The sequence below is a fragment of the Sinohyriopsis cumingii genome, chromosome 7, assembly GCF_028554795.1.
Source record: "Sinohyriopsis cumingii isolate HCF-2022 chromosome 7, ASM2855479v2, whole genome shotgun sequence".
Classification (NCBI taxonomy): domain Eukaryota; kingdom Metazoa; phylum Mollusca; class Bivalvia; order Unionida; family Unionidae; genus Sinohyriopsis; species Sinohyriopsis cumingii.
Window position 1 is genome coordinate 41,494,189 of NC_142967.1, and position 14,489 is coordinate 41,508,677.

The following is a 14,489-nucleotide window of genomic DNA, read 5'->3' on the forward strand; positions in this document are numbered from 1 at the left end:
ACTCAACATTAAGAGATCACAGTTAGGATTGGTCGGCCTGGATTCAGCATAATGTGATAGCTACTTGTCTGCAGCATGATTCCCCAGTGCTAGACATCACCATAAACTGCTAAACTGCAGATATCATAGTGATATGACTACAATTGTTAAGCTATGTTAATATCCAAAAAACACACACAGTAATTGGAACATCCTAACATGGGCCCTGGGTAGCCAATTGGTCTGAGATGCTTGCCTGTACAAATCACTGACACATCTCACCTCAGTCTGCGTGAATTTAAGTCTTGGCTCAATCACTTTGAGTACTGTATGTGAGAAAGCTTGCCAGTAGAATAGATCCCTGTGGGTCGGTGGTTATTCCCAGGGTTTTACTGGCTTTTTCCTGCACCAAATATACTGACCACCATGTATAGCCTATCATGCACTGAAAAATGGCATCTCCTACAGTTTCTATAAGAAAAATTGAGATCTGTGTTAGCCTTCATGTTATTTGGGTTCACAAGCTATTGATGGCATACAGAATTGGACAAATACTGAACATTACTTTTCTCCATCCCTTCACGGGAGCCATGGTAGCTCAGTTCCTAGTTCATTGGTTTTGTAACCTGAGGGTTACGAGTTTTATACCAGCCTGGTTCAGCTGCCTCAGTGTGCCCTTTGGAAAGGCATTTACCTTCTGTTCCCTTGGCACAATATAACCAAGAATGTGTTAAAAGTGCCATTAAAACCAAGCAACCATTCTATTATACCTATATTCTCTTTCAAGGATACCATGAGTATCATGGACACTTTACAAGTCAAGATTTTATCGTAAGTTTCTCTGTAGCCAAAAGCACAAGTAGACAGAGATATTGAGAAATTTACAATTCATGTTGAATCTTCACTAGTCCTTGTCACAAAACTATTTCCAATATGAATCCGGGTCAGTGCCACTTTTATTGCTTAAATGTCTTAGAAATAACAGAATTAGCTTTGTGAAAACTCAGATTTGGTTGCTGGTCAAGCGGGAAATAGAGTCTCATTTTGAAATCGATAAGTTGTTTCAGTCATCTAGGGGGAAACCAATTCTTGGGAGTTCATAGTTATCTCAGAGATAACTTGCACATCATCCATTCTTTCAGATTTTCAAAAATTACCTGTGATAGAGGGGCTCCAAGTGGTCTAAAGCGCTCTCCATTATGGATCACTGCCATCTCACCTCTGTCTGCGTGGGTTCAAGTCTCGGATTCGGCTAATGTTGGTATGTGAGAAAGTTTGCCAGTAGCTTCTCGTGGGTCGGTGGTTCTTTCTGTGGTTTTCCCGGGTTCTTCCTCCACCATTTAAACTGGCCACCATGTATAGCCTATCATGTGCTGAAAAATGGTGTTAAACCCTACAACAACAACAACAACCTGTGATAGAATAAATACTGACTGGCAACAGGTGAAACTTTACTAGCTATTTGACTGCTGATATTATAAAAAAAACTTAGTAGCCTTGGGCTACCACTAATTTTGAGCCATGCTTTGATTTTTCTGTTGCAGGTTCATGTGACTGGGACATCTCTACATAGAGCCTGTGCCAGAATGATTGGAGGAGTGTTCAACCTCTCTGTTGCCTGGGAAGACAGGTGAGGAAGATTGACCTTATATACATTTAATACATTTTGTAAATCTATACTTTATTGTTGTATCTTTGCTGGTATCATTGGGGATTTTAAGATATTACACTGATTTTAGTCAAGTCCACATTTGTGGTAAACAAGACGTCACTTTTTCCAACATCATTATCAGCATTTAAGGTTTTCATTAAAGTGTTTCATTGGTATATATTTTCTAAACCCCATTATTGATTTTCATCGTACTTGGCATAAGTCAGTATGTTGCATTTCAATTTTGATTAAGGTTTTTTAAATTTTCAGTGATTTTCTAAACCCTTTGATAGATTCTCATCATATCTGGCATTTTTATTATGAAGCTAGGACAATTCATTTTACAACAAACTTGCCCTGATAACCTTTGGGTCAAGGTCACAGTCATACACAATTTACATTAGATTTTGAATAGAGTCATTTATTTGCATATATTTCCTGAAACCTTTGATGGATTTTCTTCATACCTTGAAAGAATCATTATGATTGGTTTGCTTTTTTTACAGACAGCAGTGTAAGTAGGTTATTTAATGCCAAGGCAATTTGAGTAAAGTGCCTTGCCCAAGGATGCACCATGGTAGCTGTGCCAGTTTGTTTTGTGGGATGTAACACCATTTTTCAGCACATGGCAACCAGTATATTTGGTGGAGGAAGGACCAGAAGAACCACCAGCCCATATGATGGTACTGATACGCTTTTTCACATACCTACATGGATCAGACCAAGAATATAACTTGTTGAGACAGAGGTGAGATATAAGTCATCAGTAAAAATAGAGCCTTAGACAACATGGCCACTGGGGTGGTGGGGTGGTAGGGCCCTGGTAGCTGACCCAGGCTGATGCAAAGTTAGGATTCAAACCATTTGTGAGTTTGGTATGTTAATCGCTGTGCTGCTGTATCTCCTGTCTCAATTACTTGAACCTTACAGATGAGCACCTCAGGTGAATTATGCAATCCTGCAGTGGGTATGAATCATTATGAAGCTGACACAATTTAGAGACAGGCTTCCTTGCCACTTTGACCTTGGGACTACAGTCGTTGAAAATACATGTCAGGATTGTTTGATTAAAGATTTTGTATGCTGACCATTTGGAGAGGTTATCCTATCATGCCCTCTTCCCATCTGTCTTAAAACAGTTTTGTCTCCATACAAATACTCATCATTTGTAGCTACCAAACTTTGTGGATGTATTGCACTTGGAGAGAGGAAGAATCAGTTTTATTTTGAAACTAAAATGACTAAGGCAACTAAAAGGAGGAAAATGTACATTGCCATTCATTCATAAACTTTGTGGATGGCTTGCTCTTTGTGGTAAGGAAGAAGTCTTTTGATTTTTGGTCCAAGGTTCAAGGCCACTGTGAAAGAAGAAAGTGGCTTCTGTGCAGTAACATTAGTTCTACATCATGTACCTCACTGCTGTCCAACCCATGGCCCACAGGCTGATTTTAAATGGCCCGCCAGAGCTCGAGCAGCTATATAGTCTTTGCTTTTAAGTTTTCATCTGCAGCCCTCGGCTTCAAGAAAAACATTTTTCAGTGCCCCTGGTGTCAGAAAGGTTGGAAAGCACTGATGTACCAGGATGGGAGCTATTGTGACTCCATGGTTTGCATGACAGACTCGTGACTAAAAGGGTGCAGGTTCAAATCCTACAGTTGTACCAACCTGGGTCAGCTACATAGGTGTGTCCATGTGTTGGAAGTAATATTTATTGTGCAGTTTGAAGTCAAATTAAATTTAAATTACTTTTTCAGCTATTCCACCATCCAGAGTGTTATCTTGACTGCTGTGGAGAAGTGGGTTGTGTTTAATAGGAAGGTAAGCATATAAATCTTTGATGAACAGTACTTTGTAATTAGCTCAACTTTATGAAGGACAGGTATGTCACTTTGTAGTTAGCTCACCTTTATGAAGGACAGGTACATTACTTTTGTGCTTGGCTCATTTTTATGTAGGACAGGTACAGTACTATGTAATTAGGTCACCTTTATGAAGGACAGGTACATTACTTTGTGTTTAGGTCATCTGTGTGAAGTAGAGGTACGTTACTTGTAATAGCTCACCTGGTACAATACCTTGTAATTAGCTCACCTGTCTGTTCTGCCCATGTCACTGGCGTCAGTCTCCACACAGAGAAAAACATACATATATGTACAGCCTCACTGAATTGCCATGGCAACAGTATGGAGTCTTCATGCCAATTCCCCCCGCCCCAGGAGGGGCTGAGTGTGCTTTGTACATACATGTATATTAATTGTATATTCTTGGTTAAAGTTTTGCATTTTTGCACACTGTATACAAAATTGTTATACCTGGAGTCAGAAACTTGTTGAGGGGATGTATCTTGAAGAATACTACACCCTCATCATGAATGTACATCTTCATCACAAAAGTAGGTCACTGTGACCTGTATTTTATGCTTCACTTTGGTTAAATTGTGTTTTATTTATCAAGCTCTCTTCATAGAAGAATCATTAAACTAGATGATTGTATGTATCTCTTGGTACCACACCCTTACCACGAAAGAATGTCTCTGTGACGTACATTGCACAGTGACCCATGTTGCACATTTCATTGACTGGTTCAATTTGATATTTGTACTCTTCATTTTTCAGCCATTAAACTAGACGATTCTTAGTATTACACCCGTACCAAAAAAGGTCACTGTGAGCTACTAATCATATTTTACTGGTTTACATTCAGTTTTTGCATGTACTTTATAACTGCATAGGTTTTTCAGATGTGTACATGATATCATTTCTGCATCCAATATGTAATAATGAACCAGGGTAATACATCTTGATGATCACTATTTCCTCATTTCATTAGTAGGTCATTATGGCCTGTATTTTATGTTTCACTAAGTTGGATCAAATTTTGTGTTTGATATTCATTTTTGATGCATTGTTCATGGCAGAAATCATGAAATTTAGAATTATTTAGATCCCTGTTACTGCCATACCCTTACAGCAAAAGAGGTTCATCAGGACCTAAATTTCATTTTTATTGGCTTTGGTTAGTTTTTTTTACTTTGCTCAAGGCCACAGTTTTTGGGGCATGTTATATGCATACTATCCAACCTAATCAAGAAACTTTTTGGATGGTTATAATATTCTCAGAGTATTTCTTGTCGAGTCACATGAGATTGTATATAAATATTTCATGTAGCGTAATATATCCATTGCTTTAAACCTAGGTCACTGTGTCCTTTACATCATGGTTCAGTGGTTTGGTTCAGTGGTTTGTGCTAACCTTTGTTTATCTCATTTTTTGTGTTAGGGTTTGAATTTAGTTCTTTCCTTGACACAACTTTGTAGATGGCTTGTATTTGAGACAAGGAAGTTGCCTATTGACTTGCAGGGAGGTGGGTGAAAAGGTCAAAGGTCAGTGTCAGAGATTTTGAGAGGAAAATAGTTTCCACAAAACACCTCAAGTGTTATCCCACAAACTATAAGGAATCATAGTGGATTGCTTGCATATGGGCCTAGAACAATACATATCAGATTCTGGGTCAATAGGTAAATAGTCAGGATCATTGAGACTGAAGGAAGAAAAATGGTTTGCATGAATTAACTTGACATTGTTACATTATAATGTACTGTTCACATTATAAGACATTTTACAATACAACATATGAGGACCAACCATCATAAAGTGTCCTGACACAGATTCATATTAATTTCAGCATTGAGATAGTTTGCTTATGCATGCTTGTGTTATCAATTTGTCCTTTACAGCAACTGTGGTGCTTTTTCTCCATGGATTAGATGCAGATATTTTCAAAATGGAACTTCTTACCATAAACTTTGCAAATTTCTCTTTTACCATGCCTATCAATCAATGTTAACTTGTAAATAATGGCTATATATAAATAAAAACTCAAGAAATCTTGATTTTCAGAACAAAACTTAAGAAATCTTGATTTTCAGACATTTTTCACAAAATATTCATGTAAAACTATGGTCAGTCATTTTAAAATGGCAGGTAATTACTTTCTTAAATTGCAAACATCATTGTTTCATTTTTCATATGTCTGAAAATTAGGGTCAAAAATAAAATTACCAACCACATTTGTTAGAAAACTTGGGTGCATTTAAAAATTATTTGTTATTCCTCTTAATTACACACATGTCCAAGTGCACATTCTTTTCAATTTTTTCCCAGGGTATGCAGTGTGGTCAGGATGATAGACAGTCTGTATTCCTGGATTGCTTTGATGATTTCTGGCTTGTATCAGGCAACATTCTTAGTTTTCATAATCCAGAAATGGTTTCTCACCTGCAGGGAGAAATAAAGGAAAAGGTTCTAAATGAAGGAGTGTCCAGGTAAAGAGAATTTGTCCCAGTTATTAATTTATGATTTATGGATTATTTCAGTTATCAATTTAATATACAGCAACTCCCTGAGATAGATAAACATATGTAAACTTTCAGATATGTAAATGAACCATCCTGACCAGGCTTCCTGTTTTTTGTGATCTTTGAATCAAGTGCACCCACATCATATAGTTCTGCTTCTCCTCTCATGTATATGCATAAATCATTTCTGTTAAATTTTGTCCTAATTATAAGGATTTTTATTGTGTTTTGTTGAAGTTACCTTCATGATGAGTTCAAAGTATAAGAACAACAGTAAAACCCAATTTGCATAACAACCAACTAACACTGAAGTCCTGGGAACATATCCCTTGCATATCTCGGGGAGTTGCTGTATGGGGTTTTTCAGCAGAACTTTACCATATTTTAAACAATTTTATCAAGAGAAATGGATACATATAAAAAATTTGCAATTTACACTCTTACTAAAAAGTATCTAGTCACTATGCCATCCTTAGATTTTGTTATGTACATAGCCTTGGACCACAATTATTTTCTTTGAATGTTATGTATAACCATTCATTGTTGTATATTTCTTACTATAACCGATAGACTTTTGTAACTTTCTGCACATGCTGAGACATGTTATGGGCATGAAAATTCAGAATGATTCATGTTTTGATGGGTTCATATTTGTGTATATGGACAGTAAACAGATTTAAGGGAAGTAATAAAAAAAGTGTTTGACTGACATGTGATTATATCACATTTTACATGTCAGTCTTCGTTCTAGAAGGTGATTCTTTCCGGGGTTTTCCCGGGTTCTTCCTCCACCATTAATACTGGCCGCCATGTATAGCCTATCATGTGCTGAAAAATGGCGTTAAACCCTACAACAACCATCTTGAGAATCTGGTTTTCTCAGCTTCTCCTCAGCATAGGTTTTTCATTGAAAGCCTTCTTATGTTTCCAGTGTCACCTTAAAACATACCATTATAATGGCCATCTGGAAAATCATTATCTCTTCTCCTAGATGGTTGGTCATACAGACATTGTGCTTTCACCAGAAGACATATGCTGTCTAGTTGGTCCACAGTCTGTTATCTCAGTTCATCTCAGATGGATGGATATATCAGCATGGGGCTTTTACCAATAGACTTATTATGATACGTGTTTGGTCGAGAATGAAAATGGTGCTAATCGTACATCCAGTATGGCTGTCTTGAAAATCTTGCTGTTACTACTCCTCTTGAATGGATGGTTAAATTGTAATGGGATCGAACCCAAAAAACATGTACTGATGTCTACTTGGCCCTAAATGAAAATGGTACTGATTTGATATCAAATATGTCCACCACAGCAGCAATTCTTTTCACCCAGTATAGTGATTGTCCCTTCAAGGGACTCTTGTTTATTTCTGATGTCATATTGTTTTTTTAATATGAAACATGAATAATAATCTGGAGGTTCATGCATGCCACTACAGAATTAATAAATGTACCTTGTTTATATTAGAGGGACATAATTCATAGCCAGGGTGTAATGTGAAAAGTACCACCATTATGTGACAGAAGGAATACAATTATTGATATCACCTTACTAGTACAATCTTACATTTAGTCTCAGTTCATGTAAAATCTATGAAACATATTTAATGATTTCATAAAATAAATTCAGAATTGTATCCATCAGAATATATCCAGTGTAATGCAGGTGTTATTCTTTTGTTTTAGATGCATAAGGGAGCGACTTTTGGACATGTTGTTTCAGAATTTCTCCTCACTTACAAGAAATCCAGAGAGGTGTAGCCTTGGTATACAGACTGAAGGGGAGATCACTCCAGATGGAGGCAATAAGGGAAGAAAAAGTACAGCTAGTCAGACTAATTGTCCAAAATGCACTGAAAAAGGTAATGTTGATAGAACAAAATTCTTAACAGTGTGGTATTTTGGACTAAGTAGATGTTGGTTTATGATCGTTACACCAGTTAAGTGCTTTTATCTGCTTTGTTTGGGAACCATCAGTCACAAAACTTTAACATGAATTTATGTGCCACTGCAAAAGTTTTGTGCAAAACAAAATGATGCAAAATTAATTAATCAGCTGTAATTTTAAATTATTATACCTTTACGTAAAGGAGATCTTATATTTTTTAAAAATGGAAATGTACAAAAGAATCATTGTTGCTACACATGCACACTAAAGATTAGTTTTATTTTAAGACAGATTTTATCTATTTCAGGCACTATGATGGAGGAAGATTGGCCTTCACTTCCACCCTTCAAAACACCTGAAAACAGGTGCAATAGGAGACAAAGGACTGATAATTCTCTGGGGAAGACCACAAAGGATAATCTCTCTGGTTCGAGAGCTGCTGTATCAACAACAGGCTCTAATAGTGATCAGTCAGTTGGAATGCTTTCAGCTTTGACAGGTGACCAATCCATGGTTGATACCTTTGTGTCTGAAACTGGTCAGGTCAACACATTTGAGTCACAAGTATTCATTAGGCCCATTGTGAAAACAAAGCCACCATTTTACCACCACAGTCCAAGTCCTCAGACAAATAGTGTTCCTTCCTCAGTCTCAGTAGAAGGGAGTTTCTTTGTTACTCCAAACAAATCACATGGCAGCTTGATACCTTCCTGTAATATAGATGAAGGTAATGCATCAAAAGGGTCTCAAAGTTCTATAGAAAATAGACAAACTGAATTGCCAAATTCAGCATCCTGGCAATCAAGGCAACCAAAATCTTCAGAAAAAGATAAAGATCTGAGTAAACAGCCTTCAAAAAATGAATATTCCTATGACAGTTCTCAGATCAGTTGTGAAAAGAAAAGTGGGAGTGAAGCAATAGACTGGTTTGACTATGATCCAAGCAAACACAAAAATATGCAGAAACACTCCGCACCCAAACTAGATGAGATGAGCATGGGAGATATTGCAGCGAAGTGGATTTCCAGCTATTCCAAAAGTGACTCTTCACTGGTGGAAAAGAGAGAGAATCAGACAGTAAGTTCTAGAGCAAATAAACCAAATGAAAAATCGGATTCAGTCATGTTGGAAAAAGTTTTATTTTCTAGTGTGGACAGTGATAGGAAAAAAGAAATGTTAGAACATAGCACTTCAGCAGGAAGTAATGGTTCACTGAGTGAATCTGGCAATATTTCAGATAAACCTTGTAAATCAGATGGTGCCTTTACTGAGGGATATTCCAAACTGGTGAGTGATGAAGGCAAAAAGGAAATCATTGATTGGTGGAATATGGATGAAGATTTTGGAGACAGAAGCCATAATAACACTGCCATCATTTCAAATGAACAACTCCAGGATCATAACAAACTTAAGATTGCTTACCATTGTGAAAACAAACTTGAAGATGTTAACAATGCTGAAGAAATAGTAGAGCCAGTTAGTGACACTGTTAGTGACCAAGTTACCTGTGCAGTGGCAGATGTACAAAAAGTGCTGAGTGATGAAGAGGAGATAGAAAAACTTAAGAAAATGTATGCCGGTGATGAAGAGTATAATTTGAAATGGCAGGAAAAGAATGGAAAAACTTTTACAAAAGTGGACGAGTTTGCATTTGAGGAGGAAGAGGAGGAGGATGAAGGCGACTGGGAGGATCTAGATGACAGTGCAGCTCAGGCCGATGTGGAATCAGATTATTCCAGTGGCAGTAAACCCTCAAGCAAGGGGTATATTATTGAGGGAGTTTACCATCGTGCATCCATGCCCAAGTGGGTTCCTGGGACAAGAAAATGCACCACTTGTGGAGAAACCAGTCATCTGGTGTATAACTGTCCAAATGCTAACAAGAGTCACTTGATTTAATTTGATTTGATTTATCATTAAGTTTGAGGTAAATATCTCGTAGTTAGTTACTTGTGTTTTCCTTTCTTTCCACATTATGTGCAGTAAACAAAACAGAGGTTAAAGATGAGCGTTTACCAGCCTGTCAGTATGGCAGTCTTTATAATAATGTTTAGATGCATTTGACCGAGTATGGTAGTTGTTAGAGTGAGGTTGTGCTGTAAAATAAGAGACATAAAAGTGGGACATGTATGTTATACATCCTTCATGAATGCTAGTTTGTATGATTTATGTAATCTTTATGTAATACCTCATACAGGAATGAAGTGCCCTTGTAGTGCCCTATCACAGATACTGTGTTGCCTCTAGAATTCCAGGGGCAGAGGACACTATGTTTGTTGTCCTCCAGATATGGAGGATACACAGAATTTGAAAGGGATAAAGGAAAATAGTATATAATACTTAATTGTAAAGAATGCTCACAAAATCACGTACGCCCAAAAAAATATAAGAATGTTTTCTTTGCTTATATGGTTTTACCACCTTTCAACTTTGTCATCAGCACTGTCCTCTATAATCATCTTTCACATGAAAGGACCTGTATTATGTTGTCATTTAACTATGCTGTTCAGTCATTATTTATTATATTAATGCAGATTTGTTCTTTTCTAAATTCATAATTTATTGATCAATTGACAAATTGTGTATTTGCATGCATTTTGTTTATTTTGTCATTGTTTTAACCATTGAATTAAATTAATCCTTGGATGCCATAGATGTTTCATGAGATTCAGAAATACGATAGCGGTGCCAAAGATTTTTCATAACTGGATCTGTCAGAAAGGTTACACAGCATGCCAGCATATTTTAACCTTGAATGTGTTAATTGCCATTTCATTTAATTAGCTTATTAACTGACATCTTACAGTTTTTATCACCTTCAGAGACTTAGGTCATTGCTCCATGCCAACATAGATGTGAATGAATATGAATTACTGAAAAGTTTTAGGAATGTTTTTCTATCTTTTTCTTGATGAAAACTTGTGCCCAGGGGGTGCACTACAATCAAGTTTTGGTGGATATAGGAAAAAAAGTGCGGGTATGGTATTAGACTTCTCTGTCGATATGTCGACTAATGTTTTTTTAGGTCAGTGTTGCAGGGCCTTAACTAATAATGGGTTTAGCAGAAGCTGAAAGTGTGTGAATAAAAAGTTAGGTATGAGAAAAATATTTACTGGTATAATGCATATATTTACTTGGGTGGGTGAAAATGTGTGAGTTTTTGACTGATGAGATGAAATATATTTGTTATTCACTTCAAACAAGCAAGTTTTCCTTTCGTTTTTTTTTCAGATATAACAGATTGAAATAGCAGATTTTGTTACGATGTCCAACATAATAATGCCAGCTGTTTGCTGCTTTTGTTCTGCTTTGTTTTGTGTACGTTTGCACGGAAAATATGAGTAGCAACATAATGCTCTTTAATAATTCACAGTAAAACAAAAACAAAACTCCACATTTTTTAAAAGAAAATATTTTTTAAAAAATATCAGATTTGAATCTGGTACTCATTCTCTGAATGACTGGGTGCCATGTATACCACCAGACAACATGACATGTAAAATTCTTTGGGCATGATGTTATTGATATCTTAACTATTGACTGGAATGAAATTTTTTTGGTGATAATTATCAAAATTGTTTCTTTTGAAAATTACACTCAGATTATAGCAGAAATTAATTTTACTTTCTGAAAGAATTTCTTTATGGTATAAATTACATGATCACATTAAAATTAGGAAATAAACTCCACAATCCAGTCCTCCCAAAAAGACCCCCCACAAATGTAACTTTTTTTGTCTGTATACACTAAAAATAGTATCCATGGGAAGTAACTCTTCTTAGAGAACATTTCATTAACCTTCCCTTGATGTTACTAGGCAGCTACCCATCAACCAGATGTTCTTGAAGTATTATGCATTATGAAACCCATTCTATTTTCCAACTGTTTTCAGCCATCTGTCTGCAGATATGGCAGATATAGAGAGTTGAAGTGTTGTCTTTCTCACTGGTAACATTATATTAATTTAGGGGGGTGAATTTTCTTTTTTTTTTGAGTTGTAGCAGATTTTGCTTGACTGGTTAGTCATACTTTTCAGATGTGTAGCTATGTGATATAATGGACCAGTGTATGTACTGTATATTTATAAAATTTTCTGGAAATGTATTATCAAGCTTTTGGATGATTTGAATATAAGGATGGTCAACATACATGTATTAATGATGTGATTTTTCATCTGATTGGACAGATTTCTTACCACTCTGGAAGACATTTCTAAACAGTTTGATCAGATCTTGAATATATGCTTATATCATCAAGATCTTGCTGAGCAAGATCCATGCATGTTAATGAGGTAATCTACATCTGCCTATTTGAATTTGTTCCATGCATATTAATGAGGTAATCTACATCTGCCTAGTTGAATTTGTTCCATGCATATTAATGAGGTAATCTACATCTGCCTAGTTGAATTTGTTCCATGCATATTAATGAGGTAATTTACATCTGCCTAGTTGAATGTGTTCCATGCATGTTAATGAGGTAATCTACATCTGCCTAGTTGAATTTGTTCCATGCATGTTAATGAGGTAATCTACATCTGCCTAGTTGAATTTGTTAGGGACTTTTTGATCTGATTTTGAACAAGATCTGTGCTATTGACTGAAATTCAGAGCACAAAAAATAGTTCTCATGGGATATGTCAATGTTTCCCTATTAAAATGCAAGATTCTCTTGAAAGGAAAGCAAGGAGTAGTCCAATATATTGAGTTTAGAGAATCATAGGTTTGGATTACACAGTTTCGCCTCAGTCTATTTATGTCTAAACCAAATGAAATTTAAAAAACGATACAAGATGCATACATTTCTGTACAACATGTTATAAAAAAATACACAAATTAATATACCCTATGGATTAAAATGATTAATTTGTAATGTATGACAGAAGAAAAAGTATGCACAGCTGCAAAAAGCAATTTCCCCATTGTTTCCAAATGATTTGTCATTTTGTCCCCACAATTTAATTTGAAGTACTGTGCACCTTTAATGTTGTTTTTTTTGTTCTTTTTTATTTATTTGTTTATGTTTGTCCCTTTTTCTTTCTCCCTATTTTCTCAACTTTCTTCACAATTGTTGGCATGTTTTTCATTAACAATTTCTCTTGTTAATTTATTTTGTTCTTTATCCATTTCTTTCACCTACTCCCACATTGTTCGTCCTTCTGCTTTTTATACCTTGGCTAAATGGTGTTGTTGAACCAAGAGACTCTTCACTTTCACTATTAAACATTTTGAGTTTTTTTTTCCATTAAAACTTAATATCATCTGCCATATATTCATATATATTTGCAATTATTGCATTATAAAAGGTGAACTTTATAAACTATTGGCTTTCTTTCTAATCCATTACCTTCTATATTGTACCTCTCGTAATTTCCAATTACAAATTTATGAATTTAACATGTTTAAACTAGAAGAAAAAGTACAGAATAGTGTTATGTATATTTAATTTATTTTGTGTGATTGATTTGTGTCCATGATTGAGGGTGTTGGAAAGAGCTTTTGTATACCTTTTGTAAAAGGAGTTTTTGCTTGCCTGACTTTTGTCACAATCTTAAGTTGTAAAAAGATGTTCAGTAGAATTTGAGTTCAAGCTTTGGTGGGATTTTCCAATTTGAGTTCAAGCATTGGTGGGATTTTCCATCAGAATTCGAGTTCACGCGTTGGTGGGATTTTCCATCAGAAATTTGGTTTTCCTCAAGAATCTATTGCATTGTAGGTCAAGTGATTAGTTGTATATAAAGGATACTTGGTAAACAATTGTTCATTCCTGTTTTACGATTGTTCTTTTGAATCACTTAAAGTTGCGTTTTGATACAATTTGAGAGGAATTATTTAATTTGTTCATTGGAATTACAAACTACTCGTGGACTTATGGACTACATATTATTTTGGAATTATTGAGAATTCAAGGCCATTCTGGATTGCATCATTTTGGTGCATCATGACATTCAAGACTATTGTACATCAGGACATTCAAGACTATTTGTACATCAGGACATTTGCAACTCTTGGAATTCATTTTGGAACAGTCTGTACTTTTGGATTTATGTTAGGACATTTAGGATTATTCCTAATTTACTTCACAATACTGTGTTTCTTTAATTTTCACTGTTCAACTTAGAGAAATAAATAACTTGTTGATTTTACTAAACTTGTTTTACTTTTTCTGTTCAGCCAATGTGGGCATGTGAGAAAGCTTGTCAGTAGCTTCTCGTGGGTCGGTGGTTCTTTCCAGGGTTTTCCGGGTTCTTCCTCCACCATTAATACTGGCCGCCATGTATAGCCTATCGTGCTGAAAAATGGCGTTAAACCCCACAACAACAACAACAACAACTACTTTTTCTGTTACATTTTTAAGTTCTAGAGTCATAGCAGTGTAAATATTGTTTGAGAAAATGGCTAATTGAATGCTCTGCAGTTTTGTAATTAAAAATCAGAATTCCTATACACAATTTTAAAGATCTTTGTTTGCAGGTAATTGTATTTCTTCTCATATTAATTTTGCTCAGATAAGAACATAATTCTTGCAGATACCACATATAAATTTATTTACAGAGAATTGCCTCTGCAATATTTTGCCACTTTTGAATTTATTAATTATTTTGGAAT

General features: G+C 35.6%; 1 protein-coding gene across 2 annotated transcripts in view; it reads left to right on the forward strand.

The window, feature by feature from the left end:
• Positions 1-14,031, forward strand: part of LOC149795102 (uncharacterized) — a 58,939-nt gene extending 44,908 nt beyond the window's left edge. The window contains exons 14-19 of one of the 2 annotated variants that reach the window (XM_089964803.1): positions 1,524-1,609; positions 3,385-3,448; positions 5,795-5,955; positions 7,680-7,855; positions 8,189-9,808; positions 11,113-14,031. In XM_089964803.1, the coding sequence (XP_089820929.1) occupies positions 1,524-1,609; positions 3,385-3,448; positions 5,795-5,955; positions 7,680-7,855; positions 8,189-9,780 (2,079 nt within the window). In that variant the 3' untranslated portion in view covers positions 9,781-9,808; positions 11,113-14,031. Of the gene's footprint in view, positions 1-1,523; positions 1,610-3,384; positions 3,449-5,794; positions 5,956-7,679; positions 7,856-8,188 lie in introns of both variants that reach the window. The other variant, XM_089964802.1, reaches the window with a different exon arrangement.
• Positions 14,032-14,489: the final 458 nt, after the last annotated feature.